Below are 23,865 nucleotides of genomic sequence, written 5' to 3' on the forward strand. Positions count from 1 at the left end.
GCTTGGCAACTAGAAATTACATTTTCCCCAGCCGATGGCTAAAGCTGTGTGGAAGCCCCATGTACCTGGAAAGACAGCCTCGATGTACCACGTCATCACTCCATAGAGGAAGGTGTCGAACAGCATCATGGAGACTGAAATGGTGAGGTTGAAGCCATCTTCCTCCACGGGGCTCTCAAACAGGTTGTCCCACTGCACCCCAATGCCCTGCTCCTCAAAAAGGGCAAAGTACTCACAGCCAAACCCGAAAGCCACAGGAGACAGCAGGCTCTGTGAGAAAGAGGCAAAAGTCACTTATCCATCTTATCCATCTCCTAGTCTCTCATTTTCTGGCACTTCTAATATAAATTTCACCTAGAGAAATTTGAATTTGCAAAATGGATCAATTACAAGATATGGAAGTATTCACCTACAGATCCCTTGAGGGAAGTGGGCTCACTAGCAGCATAGAAAAGGATTCTATTTATAACCCCTCATTATGCACACACATTTCAGAAATGCATGCATGACAGAGTGTAAAACTTTTAGAATTTTATGCTTCCAAAGATGCCCCAAAGGCTCAGCAATCCTGCACCCCCACACACAGACACACACACTCATTTCCCGTTCTCGGCTTGGACTGCAAGGGGACGTGAAGCGCCAGGGGCCGCCGTGCGTGCAGTTACCACCCAGGGGTGGTTCCTCACCACGAAGATCTTGAGCGTGAAGCCCACATAGTCTTGCCATGCCACGCACAGCACGTAGGGCAGGTAGAGAATGAAGTAGATGATGCCCCCACAGGCTGCCGCCAGGTTGGCTCTTGAGAAGAGTGTGCTGATCAGGAAACACTGCAGGATGGTCACCACGGCGAACACGGACAGAAAGACAAACACCACGCTGGGGTCGCTGTAGGGCAGCAGGTTTCCTAACTGGGAAGGAAGAGACCTATTAAATGTGCTGTCTCAACAAGCACGCACGTCCTCGCATGATCTATGGGAAGAAGAGTTTATTCATACTCATCTGAGAGATAATAGGGAGGAGCAGTGCAGCTCATTGTTCTGATCAGGAAACTGAAGCCTAAGTAAGGATAACGACTACCCCGAGACCACACAGCCTAGTAAGAGTGGAGGCAGGAAGAGAAAGAGTCTGGGACTGAAATTCATCAAGGTTCAACTCAATGGACAATTTTGTTCTTTGGTTCTCCAAGAAATATTGTTTACCTGGTGTCTCCTTTTATAAAGACCAGGACTCTCAACACCAAGAAAGAATTGTGGGCGACAGCATCCTATAGGACTTCTCCCTCTAAAGGTCATGGAAAAGGGCCAAGAAATCTTATTCTCCCCCTTGATGACCTGCCATGGATTCTGCATTCTCACAATCATCCAAATTCTTGTGGGCCTTTCAAGTCTATCTCTAGCCAGTTCATCTGGGTGTGTCTGAGGAGGACTAGCCAGCACGTGGTCGCAGAGCAGCTCTTCCCCGCCAGCCACAGGACCACCACCCCTACCGCGGAGCTCCACCCTTGCAGTCAGATATCAGAGCATGAGCAGGGGTTGATTTCAGCGAGAATCGCTCTGTCATACTGCTGGGTGACCTCGGGGAAGCCCTTAACCTTCCTTGGCCTCATTTCTTTATATGTTAAATGGGTTAGTGAGGATATAATCAGAAAGCACAGGTGAATGTGCTTTAAACAGTGCTTGGCAATCAGTAAGTGCTCATTTGTATTAACAGTAGCTAGTATTAACCTAAATATTAGTTCCTCACCCTTCATACTCCCCTCTCTTTAAAAATATTTTTTTACATGATGCCTCCTTAAAACAAATCACTGTAAGGAAAGGAGATTAGCATATAAACCTATTAACATATAGGGTGGCACAGAACAGCACTGCCTGGGGTCCCCCTGAAGGGGGAACGTGCTGCCCAGCTGCCGCAGCAGACAACCTCTAGATGTCAACCTCCTCTGGGTCTGTCACAGCCACAGAAAGCTGCCTGGCCCCGGGGCTCATGATTCCAATAACTGACTGAAGGGCCCGGGGTCTGGGGTGTCAGGGAGGGAGGCCTTGGGGCTGGACAGCTCAGCTCAATGAGGCACAATTCTGGTGAGCTGTATATGGTCCCAAGTGCCCGTGGGGTTGGCCGTGCACTGCACCTCACAGCTCCTTCCCATGCTCAAACCTCTGCATTCCCCACCCCTTCCACAGATGTTGATCCTGAATAATAAGCCCCGCACCAAACTCTCTCAGCCTCTGCTTCCAGAAAAACCTAACCTGCAATAATATGTATCCCTCTGATTGTGGTTTTTAGAAATTCTGGCAGAATCACCCCCCAATACATCTAAGGAAATGAACAGCTCTCAGATGCTGCCACGAACCACTGCCCAGCAGATGTCATGGCACAGGTGTGTGCCTACATGGGAAGCAAGAGCCCTGGGTTCTAGCCCTGCTCAGCCGCTAGCCAGCTGGGTTGACCCTGGGCAAGTCACTCTCACTCTCCCCAAATACAGAATAAGGAAACTGCAGGAGAGGACATGTCTGACCCGTTCCCTCCCAAATAATCTTTGCTTTTCTCCTCATAGCCTGTGTTGGGCTGTTTAGGAGTCCCTGGGCAGCAGGGAGCCAGGGTGGCAGCCTTACTTTCAGGATGACCACAAGCAGGCCGGCGCTCACGAGCAGAGGAATGAGGCTACTGATGAACCAGCTGAACCACAGGATGCCGTTGTCCAGGCCCATGATGCGCATGGTTTCCTTCAGCCGCGCCTCCTTCTCATACACGATGCCCTTGATGATCACAGCCACGGAGTAGATCCAGGCCAGCGTCATGAACAGGGGCATGGACCGGCTCATCACCCGCAGGAAGCTGGAGGCCCCAGGGAAGGGCGGAGGAGAATTACAGGGAGTGAGATTCAGGCTCGGAGGCTGCTGCCTCCAGGGCCTGCGTGCGAGAGGAAGCCCCAAGACTGAGTGAACGAGGGGCAGGCTCTCCGGACTCCAAAACGTACAGGTTACCAAATGCTTCATGAGGAGCACAATGTAGTATTAACAGTCAGACCAACAAAGTGCTGCCAAGTAGAATTTCTTTGGGGCCTGCTTTAGTCACTAGGTAACTGTGAGGTGTGGGTTATTTTAAAGTACTAAAACAAAAACGAAAAACCAACTCCTTCTCTCACGAGAGTTCAACTTCTCCAAGGTCATGTCCCTACTGCCTTGCGCAACTTTTATCACAGATAATGCAGATATAGACTTCAGGCAGCTCTTGTCAGTCATATTTCAGATTCCAAACTGGAATAGGAAAGGCAGTGGGCCGTGAAGTAAAAAGGACACAGAATTTGGACCCTGGAGCCCAGGCCCAAGTCCCAGCTTTACTACTTAGGCACTTACCAGCCATGTGACAACAGGCAGAGGCCCTTAATGCCGCTAAGCTCCCTCCTGTTCTCATCTTAAGACATCCCTTCTAGAGTAAATCTTGGCTGAGGGGGGTCTTTGGAAAACTCTGGCTAATCTTTTTGAAGGTGAAAAACAAGATAATTCAGGGTGACTTGGAAAAGCCAGAGCGAGCCACGCAAGGAAACAGCTGCTCAGTGCAAAACATAGAACAAATATAAGAGGAACCCCACTCCTACACTCTGATCCCTACACACATACAGCACAATGGAGAATGAGAGAATTTCCAGAATTTGGAAGAGACATTACATATCTCAGATGCCTGCAACTACACCTCTGCCCGTGCTCGCTCACAAGAAATCATTAGAGGGGCGCCTGGGTGGCTCAGTCAGTTCAGCACCTGACTCTTGGTTTCGGCTCAGGTCATGATCTCAGGGTCATGAGATCAAGCCCCCACACCCGGGTGGAGCCTACTTAAGATTCTCTCTCTCCCTCTGCCCCTCCTCCCCCCTCCCCCGCTCTCTCTGTCTCTCTCTCAAAAAAAATCATTAGATCCAAAAGCATAGTTTCCACAACGAGATCTTGTCAGCTTAGTGACTAAGCACTGAAAGATTATCTGAAGTCCAAGATAAAAAGGCCTTGTTCAGTTTTATTTAGATTGTTTCAAAATGCAGTTTACCACATATAAAGAGTAAGCGGACAAACGGACCTGGAGGCAGCTTTTATAGGTCTAGATCACTGTTTCTGTGTTTGGGGGATGTATGTGCGTGTATGTGCTTGCATGTGTTTGTCATGACACATTTGAAATTTGCAGACTAAGCAAACTTTGACCAAAAGGGCAGGATATGTAAAAAACAGAAGCACTGGTAACTACAGATGAAAAAGGAGGGAGGATTCCAGGATGTGCACATGTGTGTCCATGTGGCTGGAACCATCAACGACCTACACCTGGCATTTTATTTCCTAAAATCTTCACTGAATTTCAAAAAAGATTTTTTTGTATCAACACACATGTAAAATACATAAAATCAAAGCATCCTATCTCCTCCTTTGGATGTATGTGCACGCATGTGTGTATAAGTATGTATGTGCAGGTACTCCCTCTGGGGACAGTGTTACCCAGTTCCGTGAAGATGGTGGCTCAGCGGTAACTTACATGTCATCGACATAACAGGGGTAGGGCATCTGCTGCACATAGACACCAGTTTTCTTCTCGGTGCCCGTCAGCACCCTGATGATCGCCTGTTCCACCACGTCTTGTAAGTAGGCAAAGCCCCCCCAGACATACCGCATATCCTCAAAGGGGTCAGCCCGAGGACCGGGGTCCCAGTACCTAAAACCAAATCACAGGTGACTAAATATTCCTTAGAACCATACATCAAAAAAAGCCAATCACCCACAATCCCACCACCATGACAGAGCCCCTATTTTCATCTTATATATTTACATCTTATTCTATGGTCTCAGTTGTACACGTATTTTTATTTATTTATTTATTTATTTATTTATTTATTTATTTATTTATTTTAAATTCAATTAGCCAACATATAGTACATCATTAGTTTCAGATGTAGAGTTCAATGATTCATCAGTTGCATATAACACCCAGTGCTCATTACATCACGTGCCCTCCCTAATGCCTATCACCCAATTACCCCATCCCCCCACCTCCCTTCCCTCTAGCAACCCTCAGTTTGTTCCCTATAGTTAAGAGTCTCTCCTGGTTTATCTCCCTCTCTGATGACTTCCCATTCAGTTTTCCCTCCCTTCCCCAATGATCCTCTGCACTATTTCTCATATTCCACATATGAGTGAAATCACATATTTTTAAACAGATATAACGAGAATGAGCATACCACCACCAGAATGTTGGTTTGGTTTTTTTCCCCTTCCTTGGCTACCTAACATTGCATCAAGTGGACATACCAAAATTTGCTTCATCATTCCCTTTTTTACTAGCTGTTTGCCCCTTTTTGTAAAAATGGATAATGCTAGCACAGGGAACCTGAAGGCTTTATTTCTTCTTTTCTACCTGTTGATTTAATGCCATAGGATTAATTCTCTTGAGTGGAAATGCTGAGTCAAAAGATGATTATTTTATGACCTTTGAAATAACTGTCTCTAGCAATGAATGTGCCTCTTTCACCAAAATCATGCCACCAATTGGAGTTATTTTGGGGTGAAATTTCTACCAAATTATTACTTAAAACAAAGTGCCTCTAGTCATTTTAGCTGCTTTTGACTTCCCCCAAACTGGCTGGTGTGGGGAGACTGAACTCACCCATCCTTGATTTTATTTGTCCTCTCCACATTGTCAATGTCCATTCGGATCTTGTACTTAACATGACGGGGCAACTCCACACTGTCAGGAGTGATTCCGGTGAACACGATACCGGCCCAGAACTTCCGCTCGTCCAGCAACTCCATGGACTTGCTGATGAGCCGGACTTCTGTTGCTACCGGTTCGAGCTTATTCAAGTTGACACACTGACGGAAGAAGAGCCTTCATGAGAACGCTGGGGGCCAGGAAAACACGCAGTGCCCAAGGCAGGCTCTGTCCTAAGAGGGACGTGCTAACTGCGTGACATTTTATCCTCACCCTCTCCAAAGTCATTTTCCAATATTCGATCGAGAATGGATCCTTTTGTTTTTTAACTACAACTTAAGAGAAATGCTAGAAGTATTTAGAGATAAGTTACTTATATGGATTTTTGTGGCGGGAAAGAGGTTGAAACAAGGATCATACCTCCTTTTCCTCTGTTTTCTTGGCAATTTTGAATATCAACTAACCAAATAAGCAGACAAAACAAACAAACAAAAAACGCTTATTTGTCCCTATTAAGTCACATAATTTTTAAAACTAGATTTTTAAAATATAATGTGTCCTATTAGTTCTTAGATAAACTTCATAAATAAAGCCTTTTTAAGGGCATGCTTTCTTGACATTAGGTATTGAGCTATGAAACCTGGGGAAAACCTAGAAGACAATGGACAGAAACACTTCTCAGTCAGAGAGAATAAAGCTAGAGTTAGGTCCATTTATTCATTCATTCAGTCATTCAACTAACATTTAGGAGTGCCTTCTGTACACCAAACCCTATATTAGGTTTGAAGGATACTACTGGAAATAAGACTACACATTATTTCTAAACTTTCCTCCAATCCAAACCTTATTGCACCACCTCAGAGAAAGAAGCCAAAGACTCTTCTAAATGATCCATGGAACAGATCCTCACCTCCATGAAGCGAGAGATGGTCTGGATTGCCTGGTCAGTCTCATTGAAAGCTTCTCTCCAGGTGTACACAGAGCCGTTAGCAGACTGGACATCCTCTGGGTGCTTGGCCAGAAATGCCAGGATATCTTTGGCAGTCCAGTCTAAGCCATCCAACTGCTGTTCCCAAAAGTGGTCATTGCTTCTGCTGTCCAATAGTGTCTGCCATTCCAACAAGAAAGTACAATCAATAAACACCAACTCAGTCTAGATCCTAAGTCTTATACGATTTACAAAACCTAACCTTTTTATGTGAGGTAGATAACACTGTTCCCATTTTATAGATAAGAATACCGAGGTTGAAAAAAAAAAGTATGGGGGCGCCAGGGTGGCTCAGTCCGTTAAGTGACTGCCTTCGGCTCAGGTCATGATCCTGGAGTCCCAGGATACAGTCCCACGCCAGGCTCCCTGCTCAGCAGGGTGTCTGCTTTTCCCTCTGACCCTCCCCCCCTCTTGTGTTCTCTCTCTCTAATAAATAAAATCTTAAAAAAAACAATTTTTTTTTTAAAGTATGATTTTAACCAAGGCTGAGTCATAATGCTAACAGGACATGGAGCTGAGACTCAAAGTCAGACTAGTCTGAATCCAGAGTCCATGTTTCCAGCCTAGCTTAATAGTATCAACTGCAGGAACAACAATGATCATACTTACTCTGCACAATTTTTATATTAGATTATTTATATGTTTTACTTCACCCAACTCCATGAGCAAGATCTGTCCAAAAGTTCCCATTTTTACAGATGAGGAAAAAGGTTCAGAAAGGTCAAGTCCCTAACATAAAGTCACACAGCTAATACGTAGGAAAGCCAGGGTATGAAACATGGATTCTGATTCTACCGTACCTTCCCTCGCATTATATTGTCTTCCTCTTTTGAGACTCAAGCTGATGACTCCTCATGACCTTATCTCTAGACTAAATTAAGACAAACCCACTTGTGCTGTTTAGTTTGGGAACATGCTGCCGTGATAAAACCAAGTAAAATTGCAGGATGCATGGGTTATGATGCAGAAGAGCCCTGTCTTTCATGTCTTGTTCCCTGGCTGGTTGGTTTCCCATGTGAGTCAATATGGAAGAGAAAGACAAACTAATCTGGTGTTCAACCAGTAGATCCAGAGGGCTGGGGCAGAAACCCACACAGGTGCTGCCAGGAAAGTGGGTTAGCTTCCAACTCAGCTCATGGAAAAGGAGAAGCAGGTGTAACACCTGTCACAGCTTCAAGGGGAGAGATGAAATTCTGGTTCTACTGAAATGGAATCTCTAAGGAGCCAAACACTGCTACTTTTTAAATCCGTCTTATTTCCAGTAACAATTTAAGTTTTTCCCCCATGTGGCTTCATATTTATTATTTTAATGGGAGCATAATGGTTTTATAGAGTATATATACTATAATTTCATTAACTATTCCCATACTGCTAAGAATTTAGCTTATTGCTAATTTCTCACAATAACAACACTCTGGTTTCTCTTCAGATCGCATAAATCTTTCCCCTAATTTCTCACAATAACTATTATTATAGCAATAACATTTCCTCTCATACAGTGACTTCTCTCTTTAAAATTATTTCTGTAGTGTACATCCCTGAGGGTGTACAGAATGGAGATACACACGATAGCACTTTTTTTATGGCTCTTGCAATTTTCATCCCAAATTGCTTTCCTATAGGGAGTAACAATTTATACTATCATCAGTAAGACACGTTAAGTATTTTTGTTAACAGATACAAATTTTTATCTCACAAAAGTTCACAGGGGTATGGGTTAGCAATTCCGAAATGGCTTTCTTTGGACTCGGAACAAGTAAGAGCTGAATGAAGACACATGGCGTTTGGCGTGAGGCCTGCCCTGCCCCGTGTGGCTTTGAGCAATATGGTTCAGGAAGGCAGCAAGACCAGAAAGATGTGTCCAATGAGACCACTGATCACACGGCCATTCCAAGGTATTTGAGGGGATCAAGAGACCTAAGATCACCCTTAGGAATGAAAGCAGGGAGAAAGCAGGGTCTTGCGATGAAGGAGGCAAAGAGCAGCTCAGAAAGGAGAACAGTGTAGTGTCAGTGGGCTTCGTGACGCAACAGAGAAGTGCCTCCCGATCTGGGGGGTGATGCAGTGCACGTAGACACAGCTGGAAACAGCAGAAAGATAAGAGCTACCACAAAGCAGAATGGTGGTTGCCAGGGGCTGGGAGTGAGGGAAATGGGTAGGTCAAAGGGTACAGAGTTTCAGTTATGCAATATGAGTTAAGTTCCGGAGATCTAACGCACAGCAAAATGACCGTAGTTAACAACACTGTACTGTCGCGGTGCCTGGGTGGCTTGTCCGTTGAGCGTCCGAATCTGGTATTCGGCTGGGGTCCTGGTCTCCAGGTCCTGGGATTGAGCCCAGCGTCAGGCTCAGCACTCAGTGTGGAGTCTGCTTATCCCTCTCCCTCTACCTCCCCCTCTGCCCCATCCCTGCTCACGCTCTCTCCTTCTCTAATAAGTAAATCTTATTTTAAAAAAATAATACTGTATACTTGAAATTTGCTAGGAGGCTACTTTGTGAGGTGACAGATATGTTAATGAGCTTGTGTTGATCATTTCACAACGTATACTATATCCAAACATGTTGTACAGCTTAAGTATATACAATTATTTGTCAATTACACTTTAATAAAGCTGAAAAATGAAAGGAACACAAGAGCGACCCCCAAAGAAGCCAAGCCTCCGGCATCACCTCACATACCAGACACGAGGCTGTAGGGGTACAGAGGACTGAGCAGCCCAAGCTTGTGGACTTAGAGGAACACTACTTCAGAGAGAAAAGAGAGCAGTTGAGGAGGCTCCTTCAACTTCCACCCACAGACTGAGGAGCCCTGAGTCAGTGTCTCCAGCTGAACCACCTCCCTGCACTCCAGGCCTCAGTACCCACTGGCCTACTGGACATCCCCACCATCCTCCTGCTAGAAATCTTTCCCCCTCCACAATCAAGCAGCCACCAGGCTTCACCGCCTGCAGAAGCCCTGGCCCCCCACTTGGCTAGTCTCCACTCTGGTCTCTGCCTTCCATCTTCCCATACTTCAATCCACCTGACGTATCAGATTAATGTATCTGCACCTCTCCTTGCTTAAAACTTGTTCATGGTCCCCCAGCACTTAAAGTTAAAGTTCTTGGTTTCACACACAAGGCCCTCCAAACTATGTGCCGTGCCATGCCTTCCTCCCCAGCCACAGTTCCTACATTTCCTATTGCACATCCTGGGTTCTGCCAGCAGAATTACTAACAAATGCCGTGGCCATGTTTATAAAAACACTGGGAGCTAGGAGCTGCTGGAGCATCCAAGCCAAACTCTCCACTTAAGAGTAGGGGAAGCAGCTAATATTATATGTCAACTATACTTCAATTAAAAATTTTAAAATAAGGGGCACCTGGCTGACTCAGTTGGCAGAGCATGTGACTTGATCTTGGGGTTGAGTTCAAGCCCCACACTGGATATAGAGATTACTTAAAAAATAAATAAAAATCTTAAATTTTTTTTTTAAAATCAATTGATCAGTAGAGTAGGGGAAACATCTATCTGCCAACAGACCAAAACACATGGAGTCTCTTCAACAGGACCCCTCATAATCTTCTGAGACACAGAAGGAGAAGACATCCAACAAGTAAAAATCGGATTCCAAGGACAGGACCAGTAAGAAGAGGCCCAAGACCACACCTACGTCTATGCGTGGCTGGATCACATGAATCCCTTCTAGAGGAGAGACTGGAGCCCAACAGGGACCCATACTTGAAGGGCATGAGTTGTTGTTATTACTAGTCAGGAATTATTCCATATATCCATGCAAATTATTGTTCATGTTTTTCTCACCCAAGTCCCTTAGTTTTTAAAGGCCCCAATTTAAGAATTCTGCATATGGAACAGGACTAGAGCAAAAAGATGACTCCAGCTTTCCCATCACTGGAAGGCCCCCTGGGTATCGCACTTCTCACCCCACCCCCACCCCCAGGGCATCAAGGGGGAGTCCTAAGCCTGGGAGAGTACCTTCCAAGCAGGCACCGCCTCTAAAACCCAGCAGCCCTCTCTGATCAATGAGGTGTCAAGACAAGAAACCTGGTAAAATCCATTTCTGCTTCTTAATGGCAGCAGAAACAAAAGAAAGAGGCCTCCCTCACCATGGAGATAGGAAATGGTCTAATGATTCTCTGACTCAGCCCAAGGCAGGGATGATGTGATTAAATGGCACTCAGGCTCATACAAAGAAAACATTCTGTTCTTGCTCAGACTCCTCCGCTTTTGAATCTAATTGTCTCTAGAGCACTTATCCCTTTCAAGTGGCTCAGAAGCACTCAGGGCAATTCCCCTCCACACCTTAATGGTGGCTGCCTCGGGAGCCAGGAGCCAGGCCTTTGCCCCCACACCTGTGTCGAGACCCTACCAAGATACAGGAAGGCTAAATAAGACGCCATGGTTGGCTTCAGGACCAGAAATGACAATAGGCAGGGGCCTACAATCACCAATACCAACCCTCACTAAGTTTCTTGGAAAACAGATTTTTGACCACCAGACACATGGATGCGGGTGTGCATGAAAGCGTTATCTGTGCACCATCCCCAGCAGGTGGAGCTGTGCTTACTACATCTATCTTGGTTAAATGTAAGAATTCCTGTCTCAGTCACCTCTGGGAAAGTGACCAGAAACTCCCCTCTCTAGCATCAAGCAAGCACACAGTAATCCGAGGGACGCTCACCCGAACAAGGTCCATTTCCGGGTTACTCTCCATGAAGGTCCAGATCTTGGGACTGAGCTCTTCCCACATGCCTTGCACATCATGAAACACAGCCAGTTCCTGAAAGGTCTTATTCACCTGGAGTCAGTTGGGGACCCAAAGGCAGCAGGAAAAAAGGAGAGAGACAGGGCCATGAGACATTCAGCTGCCCCCTGACGAGATGCTCCATCGCTGTTCCAGTCTTTTCCCATCCCTAAGAAGTGCCCGCAGCTATGATTCAAATACCCAAGGCTGGAGAGCTGGCCCTCCAGTCAGCTCTGGCCTGGGCCACGCTTGCGGTTCTCCCTCTTTGGAAACCCCGAAGAGCCATGAGCATAATCGATACAATCCATTTGAAGCCACCTTCACTTTCTTGCCCACGGCTTTAGGAGGATTCTGGAGAGGGAGTTCTGGGCCTGCGCAGCTTACCTCGGCCATAACCTGCCTTGTGACTGGAGTGTCAGGTGTATACAGGATCTTCCCAACAAGCAGAGGCTTGAGAGCTTTCCATATGATGCGGGAAAGGGGACTGGACTCCAAATTCTTCATCAGATCATTGCAATAAGGAGCTACGAAGAAGACGAAAGGCAGATATTCATATGCATGGTCATATACTTGTAGGAACTAACAAGGGCTTTGGAGCTAGCCGAACAGTCCTGGGTTCAAATCCCAGTTCCACCACTTAGTAACAGCTATGTAACAAATAACTTCACTTGTGTGAGCCTCAGTTATTATGTACTTGGCAGAGATGTGGTGAGGATTAACAGATGTTATCTATGCAGCCGCTACAACAATGCTTGACAAGTAATCGGAGCTTATTATAACACTGGTGAGGGGTAACTCACAACCGAGAGGATCTAGAAAAATGTTTTTACTGCCCACATACCTGCATAACTCTAGATTCATAGTCTCGTGTCAGCTTGCCAATTTGTTTTCATTGAGAACAGAGAGCTGAATTTAGATTTTAGTTTTCGGGCAAAAATAAAACATTTCCCTTTAACAGGTCTCATCACAAGTATATGTAATATATGTAATAAAAATTCCTAAAGGAAAAATCCAAAGTTATAATAGACAATGAGGTTTGGTTATCCAGAAGGATTCCTGAATTTTTTTTTTTTAATTCATTTTGGGATTTTTAGATGGCAAGCATCCTCTATATGCTGCAGAGAGGATATATTTAAAAAAAAAAAAAAAAGATTTGCTCATAGTTGTATCTGCTTTGCAAGTGAAGGTTCCCTTGGGTTGACTTGCAAGTGAGGGAGTGGAGCAGACAGCATTTCAGAAAAGTTCCTCTAATGCCATCCCCTTCAGGCTTGCAAAGCACCCTGCTATGTCTGGAGTGCTTTAGTCCAGGAAAGAATAAAAGGTTCTTGTGTTACAGTAATGCATAAAAAGCTACCTCACTCAGTGTCTGAAAGAGACACCTGCGGTTGGAAATGGAGAAAGGCTCACTTGCATCATGTTTTCAAGGAAAAGGATGCCATTGTCTAAAACTGTAACACTGGCTCCTTGCTGCCACCAGACACAGAACACACATCCCCACGAAACTGCCCAAGTGTGAGAAGCAGATATGGAGTTACAAGGTTCTTTCACACCACCTTGCAGCTAAGCACCAAAAACAAACAGCAGATCAAATGCCTGAGTCTGACAGTACATGCACCACATTAACAGCCGTCTCAGAGGCCATGTGGTTTACGGGGGAAAAAAAAAAGCACGGGGCCCGGCAGATCCGGGCTTAACCCCGGCTCCTGTGGATTCACTACGGTGTGGCTCTGATGAAGTCTCTTAACCTTGCTGAGCCTATAAAATGTGGGGATGGGGTAAACATGAGGGAGGGGGGACACGGGACCCAGGCTAGCACTAATGGGGGGCTGAGGCTGGCTGGCCGCCCGGGGCCTCCTTCTACGCACTCACTTGTAGAATTGTCATAAAAGCTGTCAGCATCTTCATCCGTGCCGTTGCCGCCAAAGAGAGCTTTGTAATTGTTGTCCTCGTACCAGTTGAGGGACTTGATCTTCAGGCCCCCGCCCTCGGGATGGCCACAGATGATGCGGGACACGGCTTGGTATATCTGGGTGGACGAGCTGGAGCTGTTCACATTGGTCAGGAACATGACCTCCTGCCGCATGTCGCTCCAGCTGTTCATGCTGAACAGCTGGTGCCCAGGATCGGGAAGAAAAAGGGAGGGAGGAGGGAAGGAGGAGAAGAGAGTATCACGAGGGTGGGGGAAAGAGAGAGAAAGAAGCAGCTTATTTTCTTGACCTCTCCAGAGCCACACCCCAGAACATACTGTGTCCTGTGCCTTGCGATGGGATTGCCAGAACCCTGCTACTCCGTTGGTGGTCCTGGGACCAGCAGGGGAGTTCTGGGCGAGGTGCAGATCTATCCAACTACAATTCAAATCTGCATTTTCACAAGACACCCAGGTGATCCCTATGCAAATTAAAGATTGAGAAGCACAAACCAGAAGTCAGTGGAGCCTCTGGTGATGGGCTTTATTTCATTTGGATTATCTTCTGGTTGATGGAAGAGAAGGCTTTCTCTGAATAGCCACTGTGTTCATATACATCCGTCAGGAACTGCTCACACCCTAGAGCACGTCCTTATTTCTAAAACACCTTAAACTTCCCTGTGGAAACTGAGGACGCCTCTGCCCCTGGGAGGGAAGGCAGCGTGTGTGAAGTGCCATCGTGGTCTCAGTGAGGTGTTCGACAGCACGGGAAGCGTTACCGTGAGAGACCCAGGGCTGCATCCCCGCTACGTGTCTCATTCGCTGCCAGCCTTACAAAAGTCACTTCTCTGCGGGCCCAACTTCTCGCCAAGACGATGAAGCTCACCAGAGCATGGGGCAGAGTAAAGCACATGGAATAGAAGAGAAGGCCCTGCACGGGATGAGGCCCACGTCCCAGCAGCTATGGGCCGTGTCTGTGACTTACACCCAACCAGCGCTTTGTCTCATAGACTAATGTGCTCTAGCACCTTGGAGAGTTCTTGGCCCAACTGTTCTTATCATTAAATACTTATCACACACTTTGCATTTCTACACATTTCACAATAAATCAGTAATAAATCTCTACATTCCTTGAAATGTCACTGCATGTTTTCACCACCCAGAAGACTGAGCCATGGAGGGCAGAGGGGAGAGACCCAGGGGCCCTGCCCACCCCCTGTAGAAGGCCTAGATTCTGACACTGTGTGCCCAGTTTTCCATCTCAGCCTTCTGGTTCCTTTGGGTCACATGCTCCCTGATACTGTAGATCTGACTTTGCCTTCTGCCTCCAGGGGAAACCAGGCACTCCAGGGGTAGGTCAGAGGTCACAAACTTTTCTCCCTCCAAAGAGGGAGCATCTGACATATACTACAAGAACACAATTGGGTGGCTAGCTTTTCCTTACTTTATCTTTTCGTCACCTGGATGAGGTATCTGGACAGGGAGGGCAGAGGTAGCCAGACCACCTTTCCTTTTGTTGGTGGGTAAACAGCACTGGAGATGTTTTAATGACAGTGAGTGAGAGCCACTCACTTCTCTTTCCAGAGGTTGCCTCACTACCACCAGCCCCCAACCGAAAGAACAAACTTCTTCCCACATAAAACCAGTACATCTTTGGACAGAGGCACCAGAATGACGGAGTTACTCCAAACTGTCAGCTCTTCCCAGCACCTGTCTTGGGGTGAACTCCTACTCATTTTTCCACACCTCGGCTCATGCTCCACACTTGTTCTGTGAAGCACTCCCACTCACAGGGAAGGGTGGCCATTTGTCCTCCAGCCCACGGAAGACGGTGTTTGATAATCATCTGTGGAGCAACTGAATGGCTGGCTGACTACTTTCTCAAGACACTGCAATGGCCCCCTTCTTCCCGTGCCCTCACCTTAGTCTCATCTCAAGTTAACAGCCAAACTGAACAGTCTCATACTCTAGGTCACATCATATACCCTGTGCTCCAACCCCCCACTGGCTTACCATCTTGCTCAGCTTAAATCCAGCCTTACCAGGCCTGCACGGTGCTCACCGCCCTCTCCGACCTCAGCTCCCAGCACCCTCTCCCTTGCTCCCTCTGTTCTGGCCACACCATTCTCCTTCCCAGGTCTTTAAATACCTTCCTTCATCATGCCCTACACATCAGTGTCTTTGTATCTGTTCCTACTTGGAGTGGACAATATATGGTCATTTCTTCAGGTTCAACTGTCACCTTGTCAGAGAGGACTCCTCTAATCACCCCGTTGAAACAATACCTCAAGCACCCTCTATCCTTCTTACCCTGCTTTATTTTTCTTCAGCACATTATATGCTGACCTGTTTATTTCTATCTCCCACCACGCAAGCCCCACGAGAACAGGAAAGCTAGTGTGCTCGCTTCTGAGACCCCACCATCTAGCAATGTCAGGCCCCTGGTAGGGGCTGAAGAGATAACTAGGGGGCTCCCCGTCCTGCCTTCCCCATCACATCAGGCACACCTTCCCTGTCACCCAGATGTGGAGCTCATGCAGCTTTCACTCATCTGGTTCCTAAAGTCCCCATTGCTACCCAATTGCCAGGCCCTGTTAATCCGCATTTCCTTCTTTGAAGGGTATCCTTTCTATTCTAGTCTCGTCTCCACCAGAGTTCATCACACAAAAAGTAGGCTCTGGCAGCAAGAACATGGGGTTTGTAGTCCGAGAGTCCTGGGTTCAAATCCTAGTTTTTGCCAATTAACTACCTAGATGACTGTGAGTCCCACTCTTCTGAGCCTCCGTGCCATCTGTAAAATGGGCAGAATAAGACCCTCTCACATTTTCATATGAACATATAGGGAAATGGGGTGAAACTGCATGAATCAGGTGGAGGGCCTCAGAAACTGTTAGCTCCCTTTTCCTTTCAAGGGTGGTGCTTTGGTCAAAACATCCAACTTTCTTTCAAACACTGAACAGATACACATATGCATATATTTATCTTCTCCCCATCTGTCTCAGGGAAATAGCAAGTTTGACAATAAGTAACTCATGGTCATGGTTACTTGAAGGTGTTCCACAGAGAGCAGTGGGTGGCCCTTGCTTGCCCTGGCCCAGGGAGCAAGCAGGGCACAGGGAAGCAGCTGCCAAGAAAAATGATACATGGCTCAGTGGAGACTTTCTGCCTCATCAGCAATGGGAGGAACATCACATGCTTTCAATTATTTTTCTTACCCTGGACAAAAGGCAGACCAGTGATGTAAGAGAAAACACTGTACCCAGACCCTAAATTTAGAGACACCCTCCCACGTCACAGGCTCCACTCTGCTTGCTCTAAGGCTGGGAGGAAAGCTGGGAGAGCACAGGGTATGCTGGTGCCCACTAGCAGGACCCTAGAGCAACAGCTATGCACTTGCAGGTCACTTTCTGTTTTTCTTCCTGGAAGAGCCCCAGGTGACCCAGCTTCTGCACCTACCTAAAGGTCACCAGCATTCACAAGCAGAATAACAAAAGGCAGGCTGGAAAGGACTTCTCCCGAAAGGGACCCAAAACCCAAGCCTCTTCAGTCAGACACCCATGAGCAGAATTCAAAGAAAAAAGAAAACTGAACTAAATGCAATATGCCAGATTGTCAACAGGGCTTAATCTCCGTGTTTTCCAAATGCTCTGCACTTGCCTTCATGGACGTACGATACTTTTATTCTCGGAAACCTACATTTTGATATTTGAGAAAAATAAAGCAAATACCAAAAAATGATTTAGAGAAACGATTCAAAAAAGGCTGGACCAAGGCTGAGAACATTATTCCTATCCACTGTCCCAGACATTTAGGCCTATTTCTGACGGCCGCCCCCCGGCTCAGCTCCTTACACACTGGGCTCCAAACAGCTCCTCTTCTCCAAGTCTAACCCGCAACAAGGTTGGGTGTCATGTATGTGAGGGTCACCCTGGCCGGCAGGCAGAGAAAAGGTTAACTGCTTTTGCCAGCACCTACAGGCCCCCCTGATCTTGAGCATATAAAGGTATTCTGATACGTCTGTCAACATGCAGACTCAAAAGGCAAACGTGACTTAATGTTTGTCAAGAAATGGCATTCCCAAAGGCGAATGTCAGAGGCCAGGTGTTTACAGGGGAAGGTCTGAATTAGGGCTACACGCCATCCCCTTTAGTTAGCAAACAAACGTTTTGGTAAAAAGACTGGCCTTGCTGGGGTCAGAGAGTAACACTGGGAGAAAGTTCCAGACTAGGTACCGGGACTTCAGCCACAAACTAATTAGCTCTGAGACATCTCTGCATCTTGGTTTCTTCATCTCTAAAGGAAGGAGCTCAAATCAGATGATTTTAAAGTTCACGGATGCTTCTAAAATTGATTTTATGCGTCACGTGATATTCAAATCAAAAGGACCCTCTAAGCCACACTCAGGGTAGAGAAAAAGCCAGAGTGGATGGTCTGCCTCCTGGTGCTGAAAGACACAACTTACCTCTTGGGCCAAAGTCCCGAGACTATCCAGCAAAGTTTCTGTGGCTTTAATCAGTTCCTTGTTCAGGAAGGGAGATGTAGAGTTTAGTTCCCTCTGGAATGAGAAAAAAATACTTTGTTTCTAAGCTCAAATGTAAACCTGAAATCTCTACTGAAAATAAACATTCACAATCTTGAGTTTAAAAGACAAAAAACCCACTCCTAACCAAAATAAGACACTAAAATTATTCTAACTGCCAGTCTGCAGATTGTTTTAGACAAGAATTACTAATCCTCTAACGAATGCTTTTAAATAGTGTAGAAATATATATTTAAAATTATTTGATACACAACAGATAAAACCATCTCATGCTGGGGTGTGTGTGTGTGTGTGTCTCCAATGCAACTCTGACCACAAATTCCCAACTCTGTCTGCAAGATGGGCAACAGAGGAATGACCTTGAGAAACAAGTTTGTAATGGCTCGCAAGAAAGGAAGAATATGTAAAGTTTAAAGCTGCCAAAAGCATGGAAAGGAGAAATTCTAGCTCATTCTGCTCAAGCCAGCACTCACACTGGAAATTTAATACAGAATGCTTATTTTTATATCTACTTTTAGTCAGATCTTTATATTTACTCATGTGTATATTTAATTGCTGTTATATGCCAGCTAGTCTCACAGCAAATACAAAAAAAATAATTAATTGGGCCCAAGGAAAAGATAAGTTAGGGCAGAAAGCCTACCCTAGAGAAGAAAAAGAACAATGATGCGTGGACCCTGAAGCCAGAATTACAAGAGCTGAGGAGCCTCAAATTTGGGTTCTGAGTTTTCAGGCTTCCGAAAGGAAAAAGATATAGGGTTAGTTTCATCATTTTTATTTGTTAAATAGAAAAAAAAGTTTCTGGGAAAAGCCATATTTCCTTGGCGCTTCTATGGGCATCATTTTATTTAATATATCAGATACCTCTTTAATCTAGAGAAGGCTGGGCTATTTTTTTAAGATTTATTTATGTATTTTAGAGAGAGAGAGAGCACAAGCAGGGGGAGGAGCAGAGGGAGCCAAACTCAAGCAGACTCCGTGCTGAGCGTGGAACCTGATGCAGGGCTTGATCTCACGACCCAGAGATCATGACATGAGCTGAAATTAAGAGTTGGATACTTAAATAATGGAGCCACCCAGGCGCCCCAAGGCTGGGCTATTTTGCTACTTGTCTTGTATCAAGAAATGTTGTGAAATCATAATACAGACTATGTGGAAAATAGCTGGAAGTGGACAGAGCTCATCATTATCTCAGAACTAGCAGCTGGAGAGATTTTCCTTTAAAAAGAACTCCAGGGGAGGAGGGCGCCTGGGTGGCTCAGTTGGTTAAACAGCTATGTTTGACTCAGGTCATGATCTCAGGGTCCTGGGATCAAGCCCCACCTGCACTGGACTCCCTGCCCACTGGGGAGCCTGCTTCTCTCTCTCCTTCCCACTCATGCTCTCTCTCGCTATCTGTCATATCTCTAATAAATAAAATCTTAATAAATAAAAAAAAGAGATAGAGATTGATAGATAGATAGGTAGGACTCCAGGGGCACCAGGGTGGCTCAGTAAGTTAAGGGACTGACCCTTGATCTCAGCTCAGGTCTTGATCTCAAGGTCATGAGTTCAAGTCCCCTGTTGGGCTCCACACTGGGTGTGGAGCTTACTCAAAAAAAAAATAAATAAAAAATAAAATAAAATAAAAAGAACTCCAAATACAGAAGATTAAAAGATAGTATCATAATGATCATCATAATATCCAAGCCAAATCCTGAATGTACATTCCTGATAAAATCTGTCTAAAGGTTCTATGAAAGAATCTGTCCAGCCTGACTCATGAGCTCTCCTAGAGTGGCTTACTCACCAGGGTCCACCTTTCCCACACTCCCCATCTTCAAATGGGCCTCTGATTACCCTTAACCACTATACTCAAGTAGGTCTCGGTGATGCAACTCACAGATTGTTAACGATGATTCCATTAAGTAATCATGAGCAGAAACAAGAGGGAGATTTTTGATTTTTCACTTTCTTACTACAGGTTTACATCATCACTAAAGGTTATCACATTAAGAGTTGACTCTACAGAACCTACAATAAGAAAACTTTTACAAACTGAGAGGTCTTCATTGGAAGGCATGGGAGGTAAAGTGTTTCTATGCTTCCATCAGGCTCACAAGATGATGCACACTCAGGACCGTGCAGCAAAACAAAAGAATGCCAAATTAACTGAACGTCCTTTTCCACAACTTAAAATTTAGTAGTTAATCCATTTTTTTTTATAAAGTCTTAATGGAAATAAGATTCTGATGATTCTTGTCACTCTGTCCCCTCTTCTCTGGTTATGGGGACCCGGGGTGGCTACAGACCCCTGGGCAAATGGCTCAATGCATCAGCATTCGTGGTGTGCACGTGGGCAGGCGTCAAGAAGGCTGAATGAGAGGACGTGTGCAGAGCATCTCACACAGTGCCTGGCACACAGTGAGCCCTCACAGTTCTCAGCAATGTCACCCCTGCCTTCCTCTTCCCTTCCCCAAAAGTTTACTACCAAAACTGAAAGGCTTTCTACTTCTTGAAAAGACATCCATCCTCCCTTCCGTTTCTTGGCTAGCTCTCGAAGAACTGTTTCTCCTGTTGAGGCGGCCTCCCTCCACTGAGCAGAGAACTAGAGTTGTCATCTCAAAGCCCATCAGCCACTCCCAATGTGCTATTTCTAACATGAGAAATCCTCTTCAGTGCAAGACTAAGACCTAATTCCTGAAGGCTTGAAATGAATGCGCCTTTCCTCCCTAAGGCCCCCCTTTCCCTCAGTGTTTGCAAAACTGTGAAACAAAAGATACCAAGCAGATGAAATATATACTTATGTTAAGTAATGTTCGGTGGATGAAATATAACTACAGATGTATATTTATATCACACACGCACACATATAAACTTGCCCCAAAGTTGACATTTTTTTTTAATATTTTTTTAATTTTTTGACAGGGAGAGAGCAAGAAAGGGAACACAAGCAGGGGGAGTGGGAGAGGGAGAAGCAGGCTTCCCGCCGAGCAGGGAGCCCGATGCGGGGCTCAATCCCAGGACCCTGGGACCATGACCCAAGCTGAAGGCAGACACTTAACGACTGAGCCACCCAGGCACCCCCCAAGATTGACATTTAAATCGAAAGACTGAAAGGAAAAATCATCACCGACGTTTAGGTATATGTATCTATACCTACATACATACACACGTGTGTACGCACGCACACATTTACCTTAATGCATATGCAATCTATTTATAATGATATTGATTTTTTACCTTTACAATAGAGATATAATTTTTCTAAGCTTATTAAGCAAAAGAAGTGAATCTACAAAGAGGAAATATTAAATTTAAATGGCACCAATTGCCCTTGACGACAACCAAAATCATGGCAGACACGTGTGAAGGAGCAGCTTCCGTGGCTACAGTGTGGTCTCAAAGCTCTTGCACCAGCACCAGCTGCCGTGTTTGCTAAGCGTGCAGCCTCCCAGCCCTCGGAGACCTACTGATTCAGAAGCGAGGCATGTGAGCCAAGAAGCCTCAGGGGTTTTTTTGCACAAAGTTTGAGAACCACTAAGCCATAGCCCCTTGGACAACGTTCATGCCTCTTTTCCACAGCCTGCTTTGCGCGAAGGTGGTTGGTTGTCTGGTCAACACGACGCTGTCTGCTTTGGATGGTGAAGCACTGAAGACAGGCCAAGCCATTCACCCAGCTCGACTGGGATCGGAGATGGTGCAAAATGCATGTGAGGCCAGAACGGTACACCAACTGAGTTCACAGCCACCAAGTGCCAAAGGCCAAGTCTCTGAAACCTTAGCTACGCCACTGGCCTGTTGTCACCATTTGCAGTCACCTCTCCCCTGAAGGGTACTAATCAATCAGCAGTTCATATTGTTCTTAGATGACGCCTTCCTCATCTGAATGAATTTAAACTTTCATAGGTACTAATTTTCCCTTCAGGTTTTTCAACGTAAATGTCTTAACCTTTGAGGCAGACTTATTCCTCTTGTTTTAAAAGCTACACAATTCAGCAAAGCCCCCCCCACACACTGCATGACTGTTTAACCCATGAACACCACAGCTGACCACAGACATAACTATAAGGACTTCATTACATTTACCGTGGATATCAGACTTTCACATATTCAGACACAAATGCAATACCGCATCATAAAGTTATGGTCAATAGTCTGAGCTCTGGTTTGCTGCTAATTTAGGTTTTGGTCTCCAAGAGGAACACTGGCTAAAGCCATCCATAAGTAATAGGTAGGACAATCAAGGTCATTATTAGGATCCCTTTTTACACTAACTGTTGCTTGAGATTAAATGCTCAGTATTCACGAACATAAGTATTTGCAACCTATTGTCAATACAAATAAACTTTCATTTTCAAAGATGTGTTGGAGTTACACACAGGTGTGGGCTGACATGACAGGGTTAAAAAAAAACAAAAAACAATTCATCTTCAGCATTGTTTAAAGCTCAGGGTATCCAGATATTTTGCTCAAGACTTCATTTTACTCTTCTGTGCTTGGGTGTTATAAAATACAGAGAAGAGACTGATGAGAATCCGCAAACTAAATATTACAAATTCATGGGGAAAAGATGGGCTATTCAATTACTGTTGCTGGGACTAGTTGTTCATGTAAGAAAAATTAGAAAGTTTTCCATCTCACACCACTATACAAAATTAGGTTCTTGGCAGATTAGAGAGCTCAAAGTAAAAAATGAAAGTTGCAAATATATAGGAGAAGATGTCTTTATGAACTTGGGGTAGGGGAGGCCTTCCTAAAATATAAAAGTCCAAACCAAGGTGGAAAAAAATGACTTCAACTTTTTAAAAGTAGAAACTATGCACCAAAAGACACTATAAACAATGTGAAAAAATAAGCCAGAGACTGAAGAACGGATTTTTTTTAAATTTCAGTATATAAAGGAAATACCATGTAGCAGTTAAAATGAATCAGATGCCACATGTTTAAAACTGATAAATCTCAACAATATGATTTATCAGTATTGGACTGAAAAAGACAAGTTGCAGATCAATATACGCATTTATACGATGTGAACACCTACAAACCAATAGGGTATATTGTTATTAACAGAATGCAAATACATCTATATGATATAAAGCAGAAAAGCATGCAACCCCAGGGTAGTGACGGTCTCTGAGGGAAAGAGATAGGGATACACAGGTGGCATCGAAAATACCTGTGATGTTTTATTTCCTGAAAAGAATCGGAAGCAAACAAGGTGAACGATGGATGATGGGACAAGGGTGTTCTTTATATTAGTCTCTGCGCCTTGTTGTAAGTTTTCACTAGTTCATACTTTTTAATTAAATGAAAGATAAAAGAGGGAGAGAGGAGGAAAGGAAGCAGAGCGGGCAGAAGTGGAAGAAGGGTCAAGAGTTTAAGTTGGCTTGACTACATACTCGATCCAAAAGATGTTTAAGTTCCTTGAATAAAATTAACCCCAGGAAACATGCCCTGAAACTGGGCCACAAAATGAGGTCTGAGAACCACATGTCTGAACCTAGTATTAACTGTGGTCTCCTGCTAATACTTGACAAAGGAAGGCAAAGCTTGCCAACCAGTATTTCCGAAGAGTTCCAGTAAACAATCTACAGTTTGGAATTCCTACTATTATTTTTCCTAAACAAAAACATTCCATTGGCTATGAACTCACATGGGTCCCCATTGACCACAGGAGGCAAGTGATTTTCTGTATGAAGAAAGAGGGGAAAAGAGTGACAATAAAACCTTTAGTGAGGGACTGCATGACCTACGTTAAGCTAACCAGAATTCATTTATTATGCAATAATTTTAGATCATAACTAAATACTGTAATATCATTACAGGAAGGATAGACAATTGCATATTATATTACCCAAAAGGCTCCCGCCCATTTCTGCAAAGTGTGTTAATCACAACATGGCAACACTGCCTAAAAGTATAACATTCTGGAGCGCTGGCCCTAGACTGACAAAGGCCATTGTGCCCCATCTTTTTTTGGGTCTAACAGATGATTTCATTATAGTCTTTCTATCCTACTA

At 45.0% G+C, this 23,865-nt stretch overlaps 1 protein-coding gene across 4 annotated transcripts in view; it reads right to left on the bottom strand.

Moving 5' to 3' along the window:
* The window catches only part of ABCA1 (ATP binding cassette subfamily A member 1), a 123,817-nt gene that overhangs the window by 38,227 nt on the left and 61,725 nt on the right, over positions 1-23,865 (bottom strand). For all 4 annotated transcript variants that reach the window (XM_032419052.1, XM_032419051.1, XM_032419054.1 and 1 more), the window contains exons 8-17: positions 17,786-17,878; positions 13,287-13,527; positions 11,802-11,941; positions 11,355-11,471; positions 6,596-6,793; positions 5,641-5,846; positions 4,516-4,692; positions 2,613-2,835; positions 687-908; positions 66-270 (exon numbers count right to left, since the gene is read on the bottom strand). In XM_032419052.1, the coding sequence (XP_032274943.1) occupies positions 66-270; positions 687-908; positions 2,613-2,835; positions 4,516-4,692; positions 5,641-5,846; positions 6,596-6,793; positions 11,355-11,471; positions 11,802-11,941; positions 13,287-13,527; positions 17,786-17,878 (1,822 nt within the window). The remainder of the gene's footprint in view (positions 1-65; positions 271-686; positions 909-2,612; positions 2,836-4,515; positions 4,693-5,640; positions 5,847-6,595; positions 6,794-11,354; positions 11,472-11,801; positions 11,942-13,286; positions 13,528-17,785; positions 17,879-23,865) is intronic.

The sequence above is a fragment of the Phoca vitulina genome, unplaced genomic scaffold (genome assembly GCF_004348235.1).
Source record: "Phoca vitulina isolate PV1807 unplaced genomic scaffold, GSC_HSeal_1.0 scaffold21, whole genome shotgun sequence".
Classification (NCBI taxonomy): domain Eukaryota; kingdom Metazoa; phylum Chordata; class Mammalia; order Carnivora; family Phocidae; genus Phoca; species Phoca vitulina.